Raw genomic sequence first — 22,111 nt, 5'->3', positions numbered from 1 at the left:
ATTAAACTTCTAATTAAAATTTCAGAGTCCTGATTTTTCCTGAAATTTTTTCACAGTGGATTGGATGTTGGGTTTGTGAGCAAAGTGAGACATTTTGAATATTTACGTATATAGAGGAAGAAAGAGAATTTAGTTACTCATAAAGAAGAAAGTGCTTGAATGTTTCTGATAGTTCCTGGTATCTTTTACATAATTTGTATTAAGACAGCTATAATTATCCATCAAGATAGTACACACTATATATATGTATTTTTACAGCCTAGATATGCCTTAAAAAGCTAGCCATTTGTGGTTTTCCTCATTTTATACTTTGAGAACACTAGAGATTTTCCTTGAAAGTGTTACTTGATACTTTTAAAAAATTTTATTTCATTGGATCCTCAAAAATAATTTTTTTTTTGGTAGAGTGTTCCTGATTGTGTTTTATATTACTACTTAACCAAGAAAAATGAGAATTATAAAGCCCTAGTAAGAAGGAACTATGGAAAACGCAGAGGAAGAAACCAGGTATGTTTCATTATTGTATGAAACAATTTCAGGGTTGGTGGAAATATGAAGATGAAAAATTTTATAATAAGAACCTTATATATAGTAAGGTGTACTTTAGCAATTGACATTTCTGTTAAATTAATTAGAATGTTATGAGCATGTTTTTATTATTTTGAATATATATTTAATGTGTTATATTTTCTACTTTGAATGCATTTTAAGTTTCTAGTATAACAAAATTAATGAGAAGTTTTATATTTTCATGCTGTCGAAATTGTGCATGTCAGAGTTAACAATAATAATGTAATTAAATATGAGAACCGTGACAGCCTATTAAATATACCACCTTTACCAGTCCTTTTGTCTGTGGAGGGGACAGGTAGAGTAAGGGAGAGAAGTGAGAAGTACAGCATGGTGACTAGAGTACAGGGTTGTTTACTGAAATACCTGGGACCTGATTGTGTTTCAGGTTAACTTTATTTCTGGGGTTAAAGCACTTGACCTCAAAAGATTGTTTTTAATGCAGTGCAGTATGTGTTTTCACAGTCGCAGTTCAGTACTTTAGAAACTCTTTTCCTTCAAGTAGCTGATCAGCCGCCGTCACAGCTCCCATCTGTTCTTCCTGTGCGCCCCACACCCTGAGACCGCTTGCAGGATGCGTGGCACGTGTGGGCGTGGACGGCTGCTGCCATCTTCAGCATTCCTGACGCTCTTCTGGTTCCCTCACACAGTCCCCCGCCTTCCCTTCCCTGGTCACCCCGGTCGCCAGATACAGGTTCTCTCATGATGTGTGGTCATTGTTTCTCCAAAACAATGCCACCTGACAAGATGTGATGACACACTCATCAGAAGCAGTATTTCTTGGTCAAAAAAAGTATAGAGTGTTTCATGAGTCAACTGTGTAAAACCCTGCTAGAGGTCAAGTGAGCTGCGGTGGGTGGGTGAGGGGCCAGGACTAAGACTGTAGTGAGCGAGGGGCACGGGGTGCGGGGCTACACGCTGCAGAGCACAGGTGTCCCCTTGTTTGTAAGGTTTGCTTAGAGAGGGCGCCGAGGAACGGTGGCGGGGCTGCTGGGAAACAGAAGGGAGGGAAGGGCCTGCTGGTGCAGCAGCCAGTGTTGCAGAGACAGAGCAGTGGCTACAGAGCTCCAGGAAGGGCTAACCAACTATCTGAATGGCAGGTTGGACATTGGCGGTGATGTGGGAAACTCTGTTGCACCAGAGGAGTCAGGGCATCTCCCCACTTCCCACAGAGAAAGTGGAGTCAGGGTCCATTAGCCAGAGATGGTAGAGCCCACCAGCATCTCAAACAAGTTTCAGCTACTAATTTTTTTTTTTTAATTGATTCTTCCAATCCAAGAACATGGTATATCTCTCCATCTGTTTGTATCATCTTTAATTTCTTTTATCAGTATCTTACAGTTTTCTGCATACAGGTCTTTTGTCTCCTTAGGTAGATTTATCCCTAGGTATTTTATTCTTTTTGTTGCAGTGGTAAAGGGGAGTGTTTCCTTAATTCCTCTTTCAGATTTTTCATCATTAGTGTATAGGAATGCAAGAGATTTCTGTGCATTAATTTGTATCCTGCAGCTTTACCAAATTCATTGATTAGCTTTAGTAGTTTTCTGGTGGCATCTTTAGGATTCTCAATGTATCTGCAAACCGTGACAGTTTTACTTATTCTTTTCCAATTTGTATTCCTTTTATTTCTTTTTCTTCTCTGATTGCCAAGGTTAGGACTTCCAAAGCTATGTTGAATAATAGTGGTGAGAGTGGACATCCTTGTCTTGTTCCTGATCTTAGAGGAAATGCTTTCAGCTTTTCACCATTGAGAATGATGTTTGCTGTGCGTTTGTCCTATATGGCCTTTATTATGTTGAGGTAGGTTCCCTCTATGCCCACTTTCTGGAGAGTTTTCATCATAAATGGGTGTTGAATTTTGTCGAAAGCTTTTTCTGCATCTATTGAGATGATCATATGGTTTTTATTCTTCAATTTGTTAATATGGTGTATCACATTGATGGATTTGCATATATTGAAGAATCCTTGCATCCCTGGGATAAATCCCACTTGATCATGGTGTATCATCCTGTTAATGTGTTGTTGGATTCTGTTTGCTAGTAGTTTGTTGAGGATTTTTGCATCTATATTCATCAGTGATATTGGTCTGTAATTTTCTGTTTTTGTAGTATCTTTGTCTGGTTTTGGTATCAGGGTGATGGTGGCCTCATAGAATGAGTTTGGGAGTGTTCCTTCCTCTGCAGTTTTTTGGAAGAGTTTGAGAAGGATGGGTGTTAGCTCTTCTCTAAATGTTTGGTAGAATTCACCTGTGAAGCCATCTGGTCCTGGACTTTTGTTTGTTGGAAGATTTTTAATCAGTTTCAATTTCATTACTTGTGATTGGTCTGTTCATATTTTCTATTTCTTCCTGGTTCAGTCTTGGAAGGTTATACCTTTCTAAGAATTTGTCCATTTCTTCCAGGATGTCCATTTTGTTGGCATAGAGTTGCTTGTAGTAGTCTCTTAGGATGCTTTGTATTTCTGTGGTGTCTGTTGTAACTTCTCCTTTTTCATTTCTAACTTTACTGATTTGAGTCCTCTCCCTCTTTTTCTTGATGAATCTGGCTAATGGTTTATTAATTTTGTTTATGTTCTCAAAGAACCAGCTTTTAGTTTTATTGATCTTTGCTATTGTTTTCTTTGTGTCTATTTCATTTATTTCTGCTCTCATCTTAATGATTTCTTTCCGTTTCCTAACTTTGGGTTTTGTTTGTTCTTCTGTCTCTAGTTCTTTTAGGTGTAAGGTTAGATTGTTTATCTGAGATATTTCTTGTTTCTTGAGTTAGGCTTGTATTGCTATAAACTTCCCTCTTAGGACTGCTTTTGCTGCATCCCATAGGTTTTGGATCGTCGTGTTTTCGTTGTCATTTGTCTCTAGGTATTTTTTGATTTCCTCTTTGATTTCTTCAGTGATCTCTCGGTTATTTAGTAACGTATTGTTTAGCCTCCATGTGTTTGTGTTTTTTACATTTTTTTCCCTGTGACTGATCTCTAATCTCATAGTGTTGTGGTCAGAAAAGATGCTTGATATGATGTCAATTTTCTTAAATTTACTGAGGCTTGATTTGTGAGCCAAGATGTGATCTATCCTGGAGTATGTTCCGTGCGCACTTGAGAAGAAAGTGTAATCTGCTGTCTCTGGATGGAATGTCCTATAAATATCAATTAAATCTGTCTGGTCTCTTGTGTCATTTAAAGCTCGTGTTTCCTTTTCTGTATGGATGATCTGTCCATTGGTGTAAGTGAGGTGTTGAAGTCCCCCACTATTACAGTGTTACTGTCGATTTCCTCTTTTATAGCTGTTAGCAGTTGCCTTATGTATTGAGGTGCTCCTATGTTGGGCGCATATATATTTATAATTGTTATGTCTCCTCTTGGATTGATCCCTTGATCATTATGTAGTGTCCTTCCTTGTCTCTTGTAACATTCTTTATTTTAAAGTCTCTTTTATCTGATATGAGTATTGCTACTCCAGCTTTCTTTTGATTTCCATTTGCATGGAATATCTTTTTCTGTCCCCTCACTTTCAGTCTGAATGTGTCCCTAGGTGTGAAGTGGGTCTCTTATAGACAGTATATATATGGGTCTTGTTTTTGTATCCATTCAGCAAGACTGTGTCTTTTGTTTGGAGCATTTAATACATTCACGTTTAAGGTAGTTATCAATATGTATGTTCCTGTTACCATTTTCTTAATTGTTATGAGCTGTTTTTTGTAGGTCCTTTTCTTCTCTTGTGTTTCCCACTTAGAGAAGTTCCTTTAGCATTTGTTGTAGAGCTGGTTTGGTGGTGCTGAATTCTCTTAGCTTTTGCTTGTCTGTAAAACTTTTTGTGTGTGTGTGTGGTACGTGGGCCTCTCACTGCTGTGGCCTCTCCCGCTGCGGAGCGCAGGCTCTGGACGCGCAGGCCCAGCGCCCACCCAGTGCCCACGGCCCACGGGCCCAGCTGCTCCGCGGCACGCGGGATCCTCCCGGACCGGGGCACGAACCCGCGTCCCCTGCATCGGCAGGCGGACTCCCAACCACTGCACCACCAGGGAAGCCCATCTGTAAAACTTTTGATTTCTCCATTGAATCTGGATGAGATCCTTGCTGGGTAGAGTAATCTTGGTTGTAGTTTCTTCCCTTTCATCATATCGTGCTGCCCCCTTCTGGTTTGTAGAGTTTCTGCTGAGAAATCAGCTGTTAACTTTATGGGAGTTCCCTTGTATGTTATTTGTCGTTTTTCCCTTGTTGCTTTCAGTAATTTTTCTTTGTCTTTAATTTTTGTCAGTTTGATTACTGTGTGTCTCCGCGTGTTTCTCCTTGGGTTTATCCTGCCTGGGACTCTCTGCACTTCCTGGACTTGGGTGGCTGTTTCCTTTCCCATGTTAGAGAAGTTTTCGACTATAATCTCTTCAAATATTTTCTCGGGTCCTTTCCCTCTCTCTTCTCCTTCTGGGACCCTTATAATGCGAATGTTGTTACGTTTAATGTTGTCCCAGAGGTCTCTTATGCTGTCTTCATTTCTTTTCCTTCTTTTCTCTTTATTCTGTTCCATGGCAGTGAATTCCACCATTCTGTCTTCCAGGTCACTTATCCGTTCTTCTGCCTCAGTTATTCTGCTATTGATTCCTTCTACTGTAGTTTTCATTTCAGTTTTTGTATTGTTCATCTCTGTTTGAACAGAGATGAACACCTCTGTTCTTCTAGGTGTTTGTTCTTTAATTCTTCTAGGTCTTTGTTAAACATTTCTTGCATCGTCTCGATCTTTGCCTCCATTCTTTTTCTGAGGTCCTGGATCATCTTCACTGTCATTATTCTGAATTCTTTTTCTGAAAGATTGCCTATCTCCACTTCATTTAGTTGTTTTTCTGGGGTTTTATCTTGTTCCTTCATCTGGTACATAGCCCTCTGCCTTTTCATCTTGTCTGTCTTTCTGTGAATGTGGTTTTTGTTCCACAGCCTGCAGGATTGTAGTTCTTCTTGCTTCTGCTGTCTGCCCTCTCAGCTACTAATTTTTAACAATAGCTTTATTCCTAATTACAAAGTAGTATTTATAACATTTATTTTTAGAAATTATATGTATTACTGTTTAATTTTTTCAATCCCAGATAAACTCAGGGGATAATTTGATTTATATTATACCTCACCTTTGCCGGGTTAGCAGTCTATCGCTTGTGATGACAGAGCAGGAAGTTTTGTGCGACGGGGAGTGTTTCTGTTACTCTGAAACATCGGCTTTCTATCCTAAAGTTATCTGGGGCAGCATTTCATTCCTTGCTGGGACGTATGTGTCCCTGTGCAGTTCGAGCCACGGTGGTGTTTTCTTCTGCACCACTTATCCTCTGTGCTAGCACCCTTCCCACATCTCAGGACGCATGTGCAGAGCCAAGGTGGTCCGTGTGTACCCTCACTTGGACCTGAACCTTGGGATGCTTGCCCCTGGCTAGGCTCAGTTTCGTTTTGGGTAGCCTTTCTGATAGTCTAGTCCTGCCACCCTGAAGATTTTCCATCTACTTTTATATTTCTTTGGTTGATTCACTGGGAACTTGGAAGGGGAGGGAGTTAAATGATGGACTTAAACTACTATCTCAGACCAAAAGAATCTTACCTCTGTTTCTTAGTTGCTTGTGTCAAAATACTTGGACAGCTTTTCAGAGGTAGGTAGTGTTGGGTTGTGTTTGCTTTCTCCTGTGGAACCGAATGATGGGCGCTGATACCAGAGGAGAGGGGAGGCCATCAGACTTTTCAGCAGAAGAGTCACCTCAGGTTTCATTTGTGACAGGAGCCTTCTGGCTGCTCTGTTGAGACTCTAATGTAGGGGAGGCCAGTTAGGGGTTCTTTTAGTAATTTCAGTGGCTTGGACCAGGCTATCGTGGGAGCTGGGGAGAACTGGTCAGGTTCTGGGTATGTTTTTGGAGGTAAGGCCAGTGGGTTTTGCTGATGGAGTGATTGTGGGTATGCAAGGATGGTTAGCAGAGATAGGCTGTCTTGGCTGCTGGAGTTGTTGACTGTGATGGGCACGGTGGAAGGAGGAGCGGATTTGGGGGGATAATCAGCACGTACTAGATTTTAAATACCTGTTAGACTTTGTCCACATGGAGATGTAGAGTGGGCGGTTAGATACAGAAGTCTGCAGTTTAGGAAGAAGGTCTCGGTTGGAAATAGAGAATTTTCTATATAGAAAAAAGTTCAGAAAGACTCCTTTTTTTTTTTTTTTTTGCCATGCCACGTGGCTTGTGGGATCTTAGTTCCCTGACCAAGGATCGAACCCAGGGCCCCAGCAGTGGAAGCTCCGAGTCCTAACCACTGGACCGCCAGGGAATTCCCCCAGAAGACTTTAAAAAAAAAAAAAAAAGAAACTAGTTACAAGTTAAAATTTTTTAAATGGATATTTTTACCCTGGCAGGTATAGAGATCCGACTAATTTGAAAATCACTCTACTGCTCTATTATGCAGTCAAGTTTGAATGAGTAGGAATTACCTCGGGTCATCCCGAGCGATTAGACATTTATTCCAGATTTATTCCTCTGACGTGTGCACTGCATCCTTTCAGGTTTTGATTGCTTCTCCCCTCCCCCACTCCCAGCTGCTTACCTGTAGGAAGTAATTTTTATTCAGCAGATGAATATGTAGTATGCTGTTGGCTGAGAGATTCCACAGCTGTGAGGTATGATTTTTTTTTTTTTTTTGGCGGTACACGGGCCTCTCACTGTTGTGGCCTTTCCCATCGCGGAGCACAGGCTCCAGACGCGCAAGCTCAGCGGCCATGGCTCACGGGCCCAGCCGCTCCGCGGCATGTGGGATCTTCCCGGACCAGGGCACGAACCCGTGTCCCCTGCATTGGCAGGTGGACTCTCAACGACTGCGCCACCAGGGAAGCCCGTGAGGTGTGATTTTTAACATTGCTGTTGCCATAGGGGACCTTGCATATTATTTACGCAGAAAATGAGCTTTAATCTTAGAATCATCGGGAAATGAGAGATAATCATAATTTTGTTACAGTTGTGTTCAGAGATTATCGTTGGCAAAAGTTTTAACTCTTTTCTCAAAAATTCTGTTGGCTACTCTGCCCAAACCATTGTTACAGTCCAGCTTGTTGGCATCCCATGACGGGAATGAGTGTGGTTCTTTATCAATTGTAGTTGAAGCAGTGAATGCTTATCAAAGATTATAAACCAAAAGCCCCTCTTTGGCTTTACTGTTTGGGATCTAGAATTGTAACTACCATGCCAAGTAGTAACTTGATTTTGTGTGCAACATTTTTGTTAGAAGTATTAATTCCATCTCACTTTCAGCATAAACTCCCATGTAATAAGTCTGTCACTGTGCAGATGGGATTCCTGTGGCACCTGCTCGTGACCTGCAGTAAAGCAAGTCATTGTTTTGAAACCACATTTTTCATTTCCAGATCTTCGAGGGCTCTTACAAGAATTTGTACTCTCCCTTCATGCCGGCAACATCTTCCCCTTTAACTGTGCCAGTGTGTTTTTATTCCCCAGAGGTGTTCAGAAAGCATATACTTATGTAAATGTAGTAATTGTTGAAGTTGGAGGAGTTTTTGACTAAACCGTTAGTTATACACTAGTTAGAAAGGGTGATTTAGACAATTAAAGAATTGGGTATAATGGAAGGAGCTTTAGATCCCCAAATGCTCTGCTTCTTTGTGTCTGTGACACTCTAGTGTCCCTTCACTTGGTGACATCTGTGGGAGTGACATCTGTGAGCACTGGTTCTTACCTTGCAGGGTTTATAGGAGACTAGTTGTGTGTGCAGTACCCAGAGTGTAGGTACCGCCCAGTAAGTAAAGGGCAGCAGCTACCGCCTTTGTTGCCTTCAACCAAACATGCTTCTTGGTGATCGACAGCTTTCACTCTTCAGGAGAGTAGTCTCCAATTCAGTTGCTTTAAAGGCATTAGTTTATTAATATACTTTGATAAGACTGGCATAAGATATTTTCTGTTAACTGCCTGAAGTACTTTAAAAAAACCTCAGTGGCTGAAGTACTTCATGTTTTCTGTTTCTTGTACATTGTTATTTAACTAGCTCCTTGTTCTTAAATTTGGTCATTTCACTTTTTGGCAACTTCATTGTCTGCTGAATGGGAATTCCTTTATTTATTTGTTTTCTAAAGACCTGAGCATTTTAACAAATATATATGAGTTAGACACCCAGTCACATGTAGTAGTAATAAATCTCAGCATAAGCTAGCATTTGATCTTTCTTTTTTCTTTTTTTTAAAAATATATTTCTTTTCAAAATTTATTTATTTAATGTATTTTTGGCTGCGTTGGGTCTTTGTTGCTGCGTGTGGGCTTTCTCTAGTTGCGGCGAGCGGGGGCTACTCTTCGTTGCGGTGTGTGGGCTTCTCATTGCGGTGGCTTCTCTTGCTGCAGAGCACGGGCTCTAGGCGCGCGGGCTTTAGTAGTTGTGGCACACGGGCTCAGTAGTTGTGGCTCGCGGGCTCTAGAGCTCAGGCTCAGTAGTTGTGGCACACGGGCTTCGCTGCTCCGCAGCATGTGTGATCTTCCCGGACCAGGGCTTGAACCCGTGTCCCCTGCGTTGGCAGGCGGATTCTTAACCACTGTGCCACCAGGGAAGCCCTAGCATTTGATCTTGCTAGAGAGGACCCTGCTGAAATTGACCCTATTCTTCATTTATTTTCATGAAATACATGTAACTTTCACTTTTTTTCATTGGAATTTTTATTTTGTTTTATAACGTGCTCTGCCATTCAGAGTGAATAGCTTATTGTTTGGCAGGAATGTTTCACGTTGGGAGAACCTCCCTAACAGAATGAGACTTTTTTTTTTTTTTTTTTTTTTTTTGCGGTACGCGGGCCTCTCACTGTTGTGGCCTCTCCCGTTGCGGAGCACAGGCTCTGGATGCACAGGCCCAGCGGCCATAGCTCACGAGCCCAGCTGCTCTGCGGCATGTGGGATCCTCCCGGACCGGGGCACGAACCCATGTCCCCTGCATCGGCAGGCGGACTCTCAACCACTGCGCCACCAGGGAAGCCCGAGACTTTTTTTTAATTGACTATCAAGTGTTGGGCTTAAGGAGGGAGAAACCCGGACAAGAAGCTCATGGGACCGCCTGTGTCTCTTAGGGTCCTTTGAAGAGTTTCCTTTTGAAACCATGGGCTTCTGCTCCAGCCAGCTCGCTGGCAAGGGTTGAGGTATGTGGCCTGTAACCTCCGTCCTAGACCATGGGGGCTGGCTCTTTCCTTTACAGATCTGCCTGAAACAGAAGCAGTGCCAGCCACTTCTTCTGAAAACCAGAGTTTGTTCCTTCCTTTCTTAGTGTCCGTGGCCATCCTTGCTGTGGGTCTTGATGCTTGTCTCCCGGGTTAAGTGCTGTCCACAATCTCGGGCCTCCCTCACATCCCTCTCCACTCGCTGCTGCTCAGCGTGGGGCTCTGCTCTGGAGGTGCACACGCTTCTGCAGACTGTCTGGCAGCCCCAGCAGTTTCTTTGGCTCATTCGCACACACTCTGCAGAACTGGGGGCTGCGTTTCTGGAGGGATCCTGCCCTCTTCTTCCCTTTGACTGGTCGAAACAGGTGCTGCCCTTGCCTCTCAGCTACCAGCACTGCAGGAGGGGCCAGTCAGCTGTGGGATGGTTTCGGGCATCAGGGCACGTGGAGGATTGCTTGCTTATTTCAAAACCCGGGTCGGCATTAGAAGCAGAAGAGTATTCGGGGAATACAGTTATATGTGTTGTTCAAGTCTAAGGGACAGTAGACCTCTTTCCTTATCTTCAGCTGAGTTGACACCTCCCCATGACTTCTTAGGGCTGTAAACCGTTTTCTGGGTTACGTAGCCCACTTGCTAGGCAGGGGGCAGAGTTTGTTGTTGGTATGTCATTTTGTTGGTTCAGAATGACAGATGAATGCTACGTTTGTGGCGGGCAGGGTGAGGTTATTAGCATTTCAGACAGATCTTGGGATCGCTGTGATGTGCTAGGGAGTCAGATGAATAAAACATTCCCAGTTGTAAAGGAGAGCTAGTCATGCTTGGAAAGTATCCATTAAAATCTTCCTGATTTCTTAGTTTTCTCTAGCAATAATACATACTTAGAAGAAAAGGAAACTGGCAGTTAGCCAGGGTGAGAACCTGGGAAGGTCAGGTCAGGTAAGTGAGGGAATCATGGTATTGAAACGATTTAGCTGGGGTCAGAGTGGAAGAGTGGATGCTGTTCTTGGTGGGCTGTGAAAATTTCTTAGCATCAAGGGATTGTAGATGGTGATGAGGACAAAAAGCAGGACTGGACTGGCGACAGTGGAGATGTGGGCTGGGACGGATGTGAGTGGTGGTGGTTGCGGGGCACACTGTCAGATTATAGGGTCGGGGGGGGCAGTGCCCACCGAGGATGGCTGTGGTGACTCCCTGTGGGAGACTGAATGGCAATGACCTGAAAGTATTTCACACGTAGGATGTCGTGTTGATAGAAAAGGCATTGACAGGCATCTTGAAATCTGAAGAATAATGACATGGCATAACGAGCCATGTGATAAAGTAATCTCTGTGCTCCTGGGAGTCTTTGAGAGTCAATCTGTAACACCAGAAGAGGAAACAAGGTGTCATAGGTGGATTTTCTGAAATTTGTAACAGGAGGTTTTTAAATACCGCAGCTGAGCAGTGTTCTGGAAGTGGCAGTGGGGAGCAAGAAGAGTTTAGATTCTTCCTCCATATGTTAGAAGGAGGCCTCTCCAGAAGGGGTCCCCATTCTGGAGAGGCCCCCTTCTGGAGAGGCCCCCTTCTGGAGAGGCCAGGTGTCTTAAGGAAGAAGCTAGATTGTAGTTCTGAGGAGGTGGTAAAAGACTGTGAGATGCTATCGGAAGTTGAGGAAGATTTTACTCTATTCTGAGCAAAGGCATGAAAATGCTGGGTGTGCTGAGGGCAGCCCGCGCGCAGACCGTGTGGGCAAAGGTACACCTGGGCTGGTCGGCCGCGTGCTGCGGGGGAGCTGGAGTCCGGTCCTATTCGGTTAGGCTGTTTGATTTCGTAATTAAAACACCACAGTTTCATTTCACTTTTCTCAGGTTTAGCAAATGAGACATCAGAGTTAAAAGGGTCCATAATCTTATTATCTTCGTCTTTGTTTATATACATATTTACGATTACAGAGTTGTAATTACAGTTCAGGCATATTTGAGTGTTTTACTTTTTAGTTTATTATATCCATAATACTTTCCTAAATCGCTTCAGTCTTAATAATGGCCATGGCTGTCTACTCTTCCAGTAAATGAATGTTTCCCCAAAAGAGTAAAAGCATAAAGAGGTTTCTTGTAGTATTATCCATAATGATGAAAAATTTGGGAACATATTAAGGATCTAATACCGGGGGGATGGTTTGACAAATTATCAAATTTCAAGTAGAATTGAAATGTGTAAGTGATAGATTAGATGTGGGAATTACAAAAAGAGAGTACCAACCTCAGATTTCTAAGTGGAATCTTAACATTGTCACCTGTCTGATGGATCCAGACACTGTGAACATTTGTGTGTGTTTATATGTGTGTGTGACCTTTTAAGCAATACATATAGACTACATTAAAGAGCATTAGACTCGTTTTTAGTACATGACCCCTAGTTACATTGTAGATGGTGAATAAGTTAATCATAAATTTGTTGCATAGATATTTATTATTTATCATTATGATTTGAGGAGCTGTTTGTTTTACTTTCCAATTTTACAAATGATGGTTCATTCTAGCAGCAAATTGCCCGACCCTCACAAGAAGAAAAAGTAGAAGAAAAAGAAGAAGATAAAGCAGAAAAAACAGAAAAAAAAGAGGAGGAAAAGAAAGATGAAGAAGAAAAAGATGAAAAGGAGGACTCTAAGTGAGTTAAATAGTTAAATGTTGTAGTTATTTTTAAATAATGAGATTGAATCTATTGAAGGTATAAAATTTTAGATAAAAGAATCAATGGGATGTGTGCTTTGATCACCTAATAGTTATTTGACATAATTAAGGAGTGGAATATTCCAGTAAGTATAACTTTTGGCTTGATGGACTTATTTGCCAAACATGACATACTCTGTTTCGGAAGGGATGAGCTACAATAATATACACCATCACTGAGATACACTGAGTATAATTTAATCTTTGATTTGGAAGAACCTCAGGATCTTTTGTTTTGAACCTCAGGTAGTGTACATTAGTGTAAAAATGCTGCTAAATGGTTTTCATTTATATAACACCTTCTATTCCAGCTTTATGGATTTTATTTTTCATATAAAATAGACTTCCTGATTTTTTTTGTTGTTTTTAAAATTTATTTTTGGCTGCATTGGGTCTTCGTTGGTGCGCGTGGACTTTCTCTAGTTGCGGCAAGCGGGGGCTAATCTTCCTTTTCGGTGTGTGGGCTTCTCATTGCGGTGGCTTCTCTTATTGTACAGCATGGGCTCTAGGCGCGTGGGCTTCAGTAGTTGTGGCACGTGGGCTCAGTAGTTGTGGCTCGCGGGCTCTAGAGCGCAGGCTTAGAAGTTGTGGCACACGGGCTTACTTGCTCCGTGGCATGTGGGATCTTCCGAGAGCAGGGCTCAAACCCGTGTCCCCTGCATTGACAGGTGGATTGTTAACCACTGTGCCACCAGGGAAGCCCAGATTTCCTGGTTTGTTTGTGGTTGCTGTTGCTGTTTTCGTGGTTATAAAAATAATTCTAGTTCCTTACAGCAAATCAGTAAGAGAGAGCAAAATAGAAAGAAAATTAACCTGTAATTCTGCCACTCAGAGACAGCTATCGTTGATATCTTTGTGTACATGTTTTGGCAGGGTTGGGTGCAGGGAGGCCCTTAGCAGCTGGTTTGTTTGTTTTTCCTCCAAGGATCAGCTTTATTGAGGCATAATTTTGCATAGACTAAATTTCACCAGTTTTTAAGGGTATACGTTGATATATTTTGACAGTTGTATGCACTGGTGTACCTGTTGCCGCACTCGTGACTCAGAACATTTCCATCACCCCAAGAAAGCTCCCCTGTGCTCCTTTGCAGTAGTTTCCCTCCCCCCCATTCCCAGCCCCTGGCAACTACTAATTTGTTTTGCCTTTCCTATAATTTCATATAAATGGAATCGTACAGTATGTAATCTCCTGTTGTGTGGCTGCTTTTACTTAATAAGTGTGAGATCCATACAGGTTGTTGCTTGTGTTAGTAGTTTCTTTTTAATATTTATTGTTATTTCTATAATCTTCTTGGAAATACTGAAGGTTTATCTAATTTTGCGGCAGCTAAAGCAGCCTAAATCACTTGCCATGTTTTTTAAAGAGTTGGATACTTATGCCATTCTAATTTTGTGCTTTAAGAAGATGATATCTATAAAAATTTTTTTTTTTTAGTTATTCAGGTAAAACATATATCCTCCACGTGGTCAGTGGTTCTGCTCATATGTTACTGCCATATCTTGTTTTTACTTTGTTCTTAAAATCCCTAGTTTATTTAACAAGCACTCATTTATTACTGCTGTGAGCTAGGTCTTATGAAGGATGCAGAAATACGTAAGATACATACTCTTCCCAGGTAGTTTATGATCTAGTAGGAAAAATTAGGCAAGATGCAAGTACTCTTTAAGGAAAAGAAAAAAGCCTGGAAGGAATGAGCAGAGTCAATAAAGTGTGCTGGGAGATTGAGAAGAGGTTGAGGTTTCCTTCTGCCTGGATAGTTTGGAGGGCTTGTTGCAGGAGCTAGTGGTCAGTGTGGGTAGAACAGAGGGAGTGGTGTGAATGGACAGGCCTCTTTGGGAAATGGCAGATAGTGGTTTCATTGGTTTGGAACGTAGGACGCCTCAAGGAGAAAAGCGGAAGGAGGTTGGGGTCCAGTTAGGTAAAGCCTTAATGAAAGCTAAAGCGTAACCTTCACTCAGGAGGCTGCATGGCTCTGTTTGGGAATAGGTAGGATTAGAATGGAGGAAATGGTTTATTGCCAAAGCTGTTGTGCTAGAATATGGGTCCATGAGCAGTATAGAATGGATGGGGATGCAGAAGTCAGGAAGGCTGTTGTAAGAGACTGTGACTGTGCTACTAAGGCACTGAACACACGCAGAGGTAACAGAGATAGAGGTGGTGGAATTGGTGGGAGAAACATCAGTGAGAGGAAAGGACCAAAACGAGGCACTAGTTCACATACAAGTAACTAACAAGGGGAAGAGCTGAAGCTGAAGTCGGATCTGTAAACTGAGTGATCGTGAGCGTGCTGGTACCGTCAGCAGCTGCTGGTCAGGGGGCCAGGGAGCGGGAAGCAGGGTGGGGAGGGTGAGCGTGTTTTGGGGCAGGTTGAGTTTGTATTGATGGGAAGCCCAAGCGGTTATTCCAAATAACTGGGAGGTTGGGTAGTTTTATTCAACTTCTATTTAAAGAATTTTCAAGGCTGTAATCTTTTTGGTGTATGTATGCTTTTAAATCACACAAAACGTTCTTTTGCTGTTGTTTCTAGAGAAAACACCAAGGAAAAGGATAAGACAGAAAGTACAGCAGAAGAAACTGAGGAGAGAGAGCAGGCCACGCCCCGGGGCCGAAAGACTGCCAACAGTCAGGGCCGCCGAAAGGGCCGGGTCACCAGGTCCATGACCAGTGAGGCCGCAGCTGCCAGCGCTGCGGCTGCTGCAGCCACCGAGGAGCCCCCCCCACCTCTGCCACCGCCGCCAGAACCCAGTGAGTGGACGAGATTGGAGCGAACGGGCCAGAATTTTGTTTGGGATTCTGTTTCAGTGCTAGGGTGAGGCAGGAGGGACCTCTGATATTGATGGCCTAGAAATGCTGATCTGAAATTCTGGCCTTTAAATTTGTTTTTTTTTTTTAATGAATTTATGTATTTTATTTATTTTTGGCTGCGTTGGGTCTTTGTTGCTGCGCGCAGGCTTTCTCTAGTTGCGGCGAGGGGGGGCTACTCTTCGTTGCGGTGTGCGGGTTTCTCATTGCGGAGGCTTCTCTCGTTGCGGAGCACGGGCTCTAGGCTCACGGGCTTCAGTAGTTGTGGCTTGTGGGCTTCAGTAGTTGTGGCTTGTGGGTTCTAGCGCGCAGGCTCAGTAGTTGTGGCGCACAGGCTTAGTTGCTCTGTGGCATGTGGGAACCTTCCCGGACCAGGGCTTGAACCCGTGTCCCCTGCATTGGCAGGCTGATTGTCAACCACTGCACCACCAGGGAAGCTCTAAATTTGTTAGACTTTAATATCAAAGTCTTTTGAAAGAGAACATGAGCCCCAACCTTACTACCTAATACAGCTGTTTTTCTTTTTCCTGTGTTGTAATCCTAGTGTGCGTGCCACCTTGTTTCCTGATGTTCTAACTGGGCACATGTCATGAATGTTTTCTACTTTCTAAGTGATCTTCATTTTCACTTTCAATGGCTGTGAGATGTTGGCCATCTCCTCCCGCCTTTAAAACTAATATGGATAGCACTTTAATGAAAAAAAATCTTTATTCGCATAGCATTTTCTTTCTGTTAAATTAGTTTTCATGGAAATAAATTCTTAGACAAGGGAATACTGGGTCTAAGAGTACACGCATTTTTCTCTTTCTTATTAAAGACTGTCTTCATTAGTTTATAATGGGATCATATTAATGATGAGTACCATCATTGGTGGTTCAGTGGTACCAAGTTTATCATAACATGAAGTATGAAAGAAATTGCAAGTTTTGGAAATAACAGGAATGAAGTGAAGGAAACAATTGGACAAGCAGATGGGGGCAGATCATGGTGGGCTTTGTCTGAACTGCTTTGCTTACAAAGTAGGGAGCCTACAGAGGTTTTTAAACAGAGGAGTGTTGTGATTAGATTGGTGTCTTAGAAAGATAACTCTGGTGACAGTGTGGAGGAGGTGTGTTTGGGGTAAGGGCTGGAGGCTGAGGGACCAGCTAGAAGGGCATCCTTATGCATTCAGTGGTCCAGGCAGCGAGGGGGTGTATTCAGGAGACCAGAATTGACATACATCATTGCATGTGAGTGGTAGATGGATGGAAAGATTTAAAAATTAGTCTAAGGCTTCAAAAATTAGTCTGAAGATCCTGATAATAATTGGAGTGACTGGGTGGATGGTAGTAATGTTAATTGAGAAGGAGAATATAGCAGGAGCTCATTTTAGGCCTGAGAGTCTCAATTTTCTAAAGTAAAGGAGAAAGTGTTCAGTTTGTGATCCATCTGTTTGCTAGATTTCAGGCACTGAGGATGAACACAGGGACTTCCAGGAGTTCGGGGGAGATGGGGGTTCAGAGAACAGGAGAGGACTGCGCCTGCCTGGGCAGGAAGCAGAAGGGCGGCTGCTTCTTTTGACACTTCAGGAGAGAAGGGATGGAGCTCTAGGAAGTGGGGAGGCACCGCATTCAAACATGTGGACATGGATGGAATGTTAAAGAACATTGAGGAAGACCATGGTACTGAGGAGTGTGGGATTTTCCCTTCTATTACAGTAGAGGAGAGGCTGATACCATCCTATTTCCATAGTTTCTTTCACCTTGCTTTAAAGTGGCTTTATGTCAGATAAATATTTAGGCTGTAGATTGTACCGTTAGTACCATATAATCTATGAATGAAGGACTTCATTTTTCTCTGGCTTATTGGGTTCTGTCTTTATTTCAGTTTCTACGGAACCTGTAGAAACCTCTCGATGGACAGAAGAAGAAATGGAAGTTGCTAAAAAAGGTAAATGATAGTAGTTCAGGTTCTTCAGGTTTGTTTTTCTTTGTTTGTTTGTTTGTTTGTTTTTAGGGTTATTGGTAATGAGTGAGATGGAACTAATTTCTTTTTAATTGAAAAAAAAGAGTTCGTTCTTCCACAATGGTAAGTAGAATTTAGAAGTACACTTAAGAGTTCTTTTTTTTTTTTTTGCGGTACGTGGGCCTCTCACTGCTGTGGCCTCTCCCGTTGCGGAGCACAGGCTCTGGACGCGCAGGCTCAGCGGCCATGGCTCACAGGCCCAGCCGCTCCACGGCATGTGGGATCTTCCCGGACCGGTGCATGAACCCGTGTCCCCTGCATCGGCAGGCGGGCTCTCAACCACTGTGCCACCAGGGAAGCCCAAGAGTTCTTTTTGATGGTGTGGTGCCCTGTAAGGTGCCCCAGTGTGCCTTGTTTAAGAGACCCACTTCTGAGGAATTTTTCTCTCTCATTTTGTTTTGAATGTCTTACTAGAGAGCAAGTAAGCTACTTTCAGTTTTCCAGAATAGTTGTGATTAAATGCTATTAAAGTTTTGGAAGGTATTTGATATAAAAACTCTCTTATTTAAAAGTTGCATTTAATAGAATGATAAATACTTTCTCAGTTTGCATTTAGTAAGGCTAAGTTTGATTATAAAATGATCCAGAGGAGAGAGCATGGACTTTGTAGCCAGACAGATGAAGGTTTGAATTCTGCTTCTGACACTTTGCTAGCTGTGTGGCCTTCATCTTACTCTGGAACTTTACGGATCTTGTGTTCTTCTGTTGTTTCTTATAAATGTCACACAGTTTGAGATTGAACTAAAATTTCTAAAAGGATAGATAATTGGTTTATAAATAAAAAATTATTTTTTAAGTAAGCTGATTTTGAGAAAGATTAGCCAGCTCTTTTCGGGGTTAAGGATTTACCTTGTAGTTCTAAAGAGAAATTATTGCAAATAGCTTGAACTTTTAGTGACACATTTCAGATTTATTTTCTGTTTAGCTGATAATGAGTAAAGCATTTAAGAATCATATAAACCAACCTTACCAAAAATACAGCAGTTTAGAGTGTTCTGTCTTCAAAATATTTTTGTTTGAAGTTTATTGCCATGGTTAGCGCATCTGTGACTGTCATGCTTCTGTGTATTACTGTCATCTGACTGTCCCAGCGTCACAGTGGAGTAGTTAGGTGTCAGCTCTGCCACAGCGTGCTTTTGTCAGGTGCATGTCCTAGCACGTGACTGCTCAGGCACCACTCCTTCCAGCTTTTATAGTCAGATGTCAGCAGGGTCTGGAGATGATCTTCCAGTTATCATTGTTAAGGAAGCTACTGGTGTTAACCTTGGGAAATTGATGTTTTCCCATAAATTAATGAATTTGTACTAGAAATTCCTGCTTGGATACACCTATGTCTAAAATATCTCTCTGTATTTATGCATTTATATATCCATACTCGTTGCACATATGTATCTGTGTACATACGTGCATCATTTGTTGGAAGAAATGTCAGACTGAGTAGGTTCCTGTGATGTATTGTATTACAACAGGTCTAAAAGAAAAAAAAACTGGTTAATATTTTTGAGGGCATCCTTGATTGGGAATGGACTGAAGACATGCTGATTATAAATGGAACCTTAAGTATATCTTTACTTTGTGTTAATCACTTACGTTTGATTACCTTATTAACTTTGTATTGATATACTGTTTCCAAAGATTTAGAAGTACTGTACCTAATCACTCAGTTTACAGTGTTTGGGCTCTTACTGTGTGTCCAGCATTGTCCTAGTCTTCTGGGAGATATATAACAAGGATAAGGTTGAGTCCTTCCATTAATGAGCATGTTTTAACTTTGGGTAGAAAAATAGAGCTGTTAATGAGTTTTGTGTGAATCACATTTCAGCAAACATTGAAGTATATCGATAAATAATTGAAAAAACACTTTTAGTGTTAATGATTGTGAATGCAGTGAATTAAGTTGATTTTATCATTTTTCTTGTTGCTTTATCAGGTGGCTCCTCGGTTAATGTTTGGTCTGTTTTTAAAATCCAGGTCTAGTAGAACATGGTCGTAACTGGGCAGCGATTGCCAAGATGGTGGGGACTAAAAGTGAAGCCCAATGTAAAAACTTCTATTTTAACTATAAGAGACGACACAATCTTGACAACCTCTTGCAGCAGCATAAACAGAAAGTGAGTATATCAGGGGTGGTGAGTCTTTTACTTACTGTTTTTTACTTAGTTTTTTTTTTTGAGCTTCAGAGATTGGCTTTGAAGGAAACTTTTTTGTATCTTGTATTTTTTTTTTAACATCTTTATTGGAGTATAATTGCTTTACAGTGTTGTGTTAGTTTCTGCTGTATAACAAAGTGAATCAGCGTATCTTGTATTTTTATTTGTGTTTACCTGTAAAGGGAAATGCTGGTTTCTTGGCACAAGTTGACGATTTGTTTTACTGATAAGGAGTAAAATTTCTGTTGGTACTAATGGCGATTCAGTACTTTTGAGTTTCTGTGGGCTGGATTTGAAAAATATAAGCATTTTGGAGTTTGAATGGAAAACTTTAGTTGTGTTTACCATGTTGATTGAGTTGATTTGTCATATTAAAAAAACATTTTCTCAGAAAGATTCCATGGGGTAAAAACTAAAAACCGGCAAGTTTTGAAAATTATTGAAAGATTATTGAAAATTCCTTAACCAGGAAGTTCCAGTGTTCTCAGAGTTCACAGAGCTCTTTGAGGGTTCCATGAAGTCAAAGCTATTTTCATAAAAATATTCAGATGTTTCCTTTTTCCACTGTCCGGACATTTGCATCCGTGGTGTCAAAGCAGCTGTGAGTGAGAGTGCTGGTGCCTTAGCAGAACCGGGCGCCACCGGGCACCGCGGCGCTCAGCACGCTCTTCATCTCCAAGCAGTTGCAGCTGTGTTTTGTAAACGGCAGTTTCACTTAAGAATGCCCTTGATGAAGCAACTGAAAATTGGCTTTGGTAAATCTTGAGCCTTACACACATCTGTTTGACGGTGGGAGGGTGCAGAGAGCCCTCTGCCTGGTCCTGGTGAGCAGCGGGTCTCAAGGGAAGGCACTCTTGTGTCATTTGAGTTCCAAGCTGAACTAGGCACCCCCCTCTTCCATGGAATGTTATTTTTAATTAAGAGAATGACAGAACAGATATGGTTTTTCAGACCCCTGAATATTTTGCAGACATCTTCTTGAAAATGAATGAGCCTGTCTTGAAAGAAAACAACCATTAGTATTTGTTGCCACTTTTAAATTTCCAGCTTTCAGGCAAAAATTAGAATTTTGGGAAGTGTGTATCTCTCACCGTGAGCTTAATTAACATCTTCACAATACTCAGACTTTTCTGATGAGATTAGTGGTAATAATAACTAATGTGATATTTTGATATGTAATGAAATGTATCCAAATTTTAAAAATCTCTGTAACTCATTTTCCAAGTGACCAACTCATGATGTCACAGTGTATGTTGGGTATGGATGAAAGATCCATAAGATGTTCTTTAATACACCAAAGTACAAGATAGAGGAATGCATCTTAATAGAGTACCAGAAGTGTATCGATACGTTTCAGATTTCACGTGGCAACTAACCTTGAGTAGAGCATTTTATCCTTTTTAAAAAGATTTCAGGAAAAAATGACAAAATGTCTAATACCTGTTAAAACTCAGTGGAAGATTTATAGGTGTTACATTTCCGTTTAAAACGAATACTCTCATATAATGAAGCAGGGGTCTGGAGGTGCAGTAGCTCACTGCGTGTGAGGAGAGGGATGTCGCCGTCATGGTGAATTGCTGTCTCTTCTGCAGCTGTCCAGGACAGCGCCCCGCAGAATGGGTGGATGCTGCCAGAGGGAGGGTACAGGTGGGGCACTGAGAAAATCCACAGAGTAGCTATTAGCTAATGCTCAAAAATAGAGCATTCATGGAACCTTCTGAAGGCTTTTTAGAAAATGTACCAGAGGAGTCTTCCCTGTGTTTTTGCTCAGAACATAAGGATGGGTTTGTTTTTGGTCTTCAGAATTTCATCTAGTTCTGTTACCCTGATGTCAGAAAATGGATTTTTCTCTTGACTTAATTAATGCTTTAGGTTGGATCCTAAATAGCATATTCATATCTAAACTAAGAGTAAGAAGAAACGAGAATAAGAGTATTGGTAATTTTTCACAGTTGGGGTGTGGTAATAGGAATCTGTTATGTGTTACCTCTGAGGAATCTCTCCCTGGGAGAGGCTGGCAGCTGCTGCCTGGTGATGTGCAGGGTCTGTAGGAGGCACAGAACAGAGGACTGCCAGGGCCGGGACCCTAGAGATAGTACAGTAAATGGCTAACGCCTTACATTTACGTATGTAAACACATACACTTACAGACAAGTGACCCCAGTAGAAGAATGAACAATTTTACGTAAACATGTAGTTTTCAGAAGGGAAAATCCTATTTTAAAAAAAAAGGAATTTGTTCTCATTAATAGTAAAAGAAATTCAGTAACAACTATGAGTTGTTGCCTATGAAATCATATAATTCTTAATGCTAGTGAAGGAAGGCTATTGCAGCATTATTAACAACCTGAATGCCTTGAAATAGGAAAATTTGAAATATATATTGGTAGAGTGTTTTAATGGGATCATTAATAAAAGTAGTAACCTTGAAGCATTTGTAAAGTAGGTGTGTGTAGTTCATGATTATATTGTTAAAAAAAAGATAGGATATATAACTACATAGGGCCATCCTGTTTTGTTCACATGTGTACATAAACATTTATACAGACGTATATGCATGTAAAAGACTGAAAGGAAATGCAGCAGTATACTTAGAATCTCTAGCTGCTAGAATTATGAGCAGTTCTTACTTTTCTTAACATACTTTTCTGTCTTCCACATTCCAACGTGTTATTTTTATTAGAAAATAAATATATGAAAATAAAAAGCAGGAGTTTTG

At 41.5% G+C, this 22,111-nt stretch overlaps 1 protein-coding gene across 8 annotated transcripts in view; it reads left to right on the top strand.

The window, feature by feature from the left end:
- NCOR1 (nuclear receptor corepressor 1) overlaps positions 1-22,111 on the top strand; it is a gene marked incomplete at its 3' end in the record, with an annotated part of 142,762 nt that overhangs the window by 67,346 nt on the left and 53,305 nt on the right. For 5 of the 8 annotated variants that reach the window (XM_082678226.1, XM_082678229.1, XM_082678224.1 and 2 more), the window contains 5 exons: positions 406-507; positions 12,246-12,373; positions 14,964-15,181; positions 17,105-17,167; positions 19,214-19,353. In XM_082678226.1, the coding sequence (XP_082534352.1) occupies positions 406-507; positions 12,246-12,373; positions 14,964-15,181; positions 17,105-17,167; positions 19,214-19,353 (651 nt within the window). The remainder of the gene's footprint in view (positions 1-405; positions 508-12,245; positions 12,374-14,963; positions 15,182-17,104; positions 17,168-19,213; positions 19,354-22,111) is intronic. The other 3 variants (XM_082678228.1, XM_082678227.1, XM_082678225.1) reach the window with 1 other exon arrangement.

The sequence above is a fragment of the Grampus griseus genome (assembly GCF_964374135.1).
Source record: "Grampus griseus genome assembly, chromosome: 20".
NCBI lineage: Eukaryota > Metazoa > Chordata > Mammalia > Artiodactyla > Delphinidae > Grampus > Grampus griseus.
The sequence above is the reverse complement of the archived record's forward strand: the minus strand, read 5'-3'. Positions and strand labels throughout refer to the sequence as shown.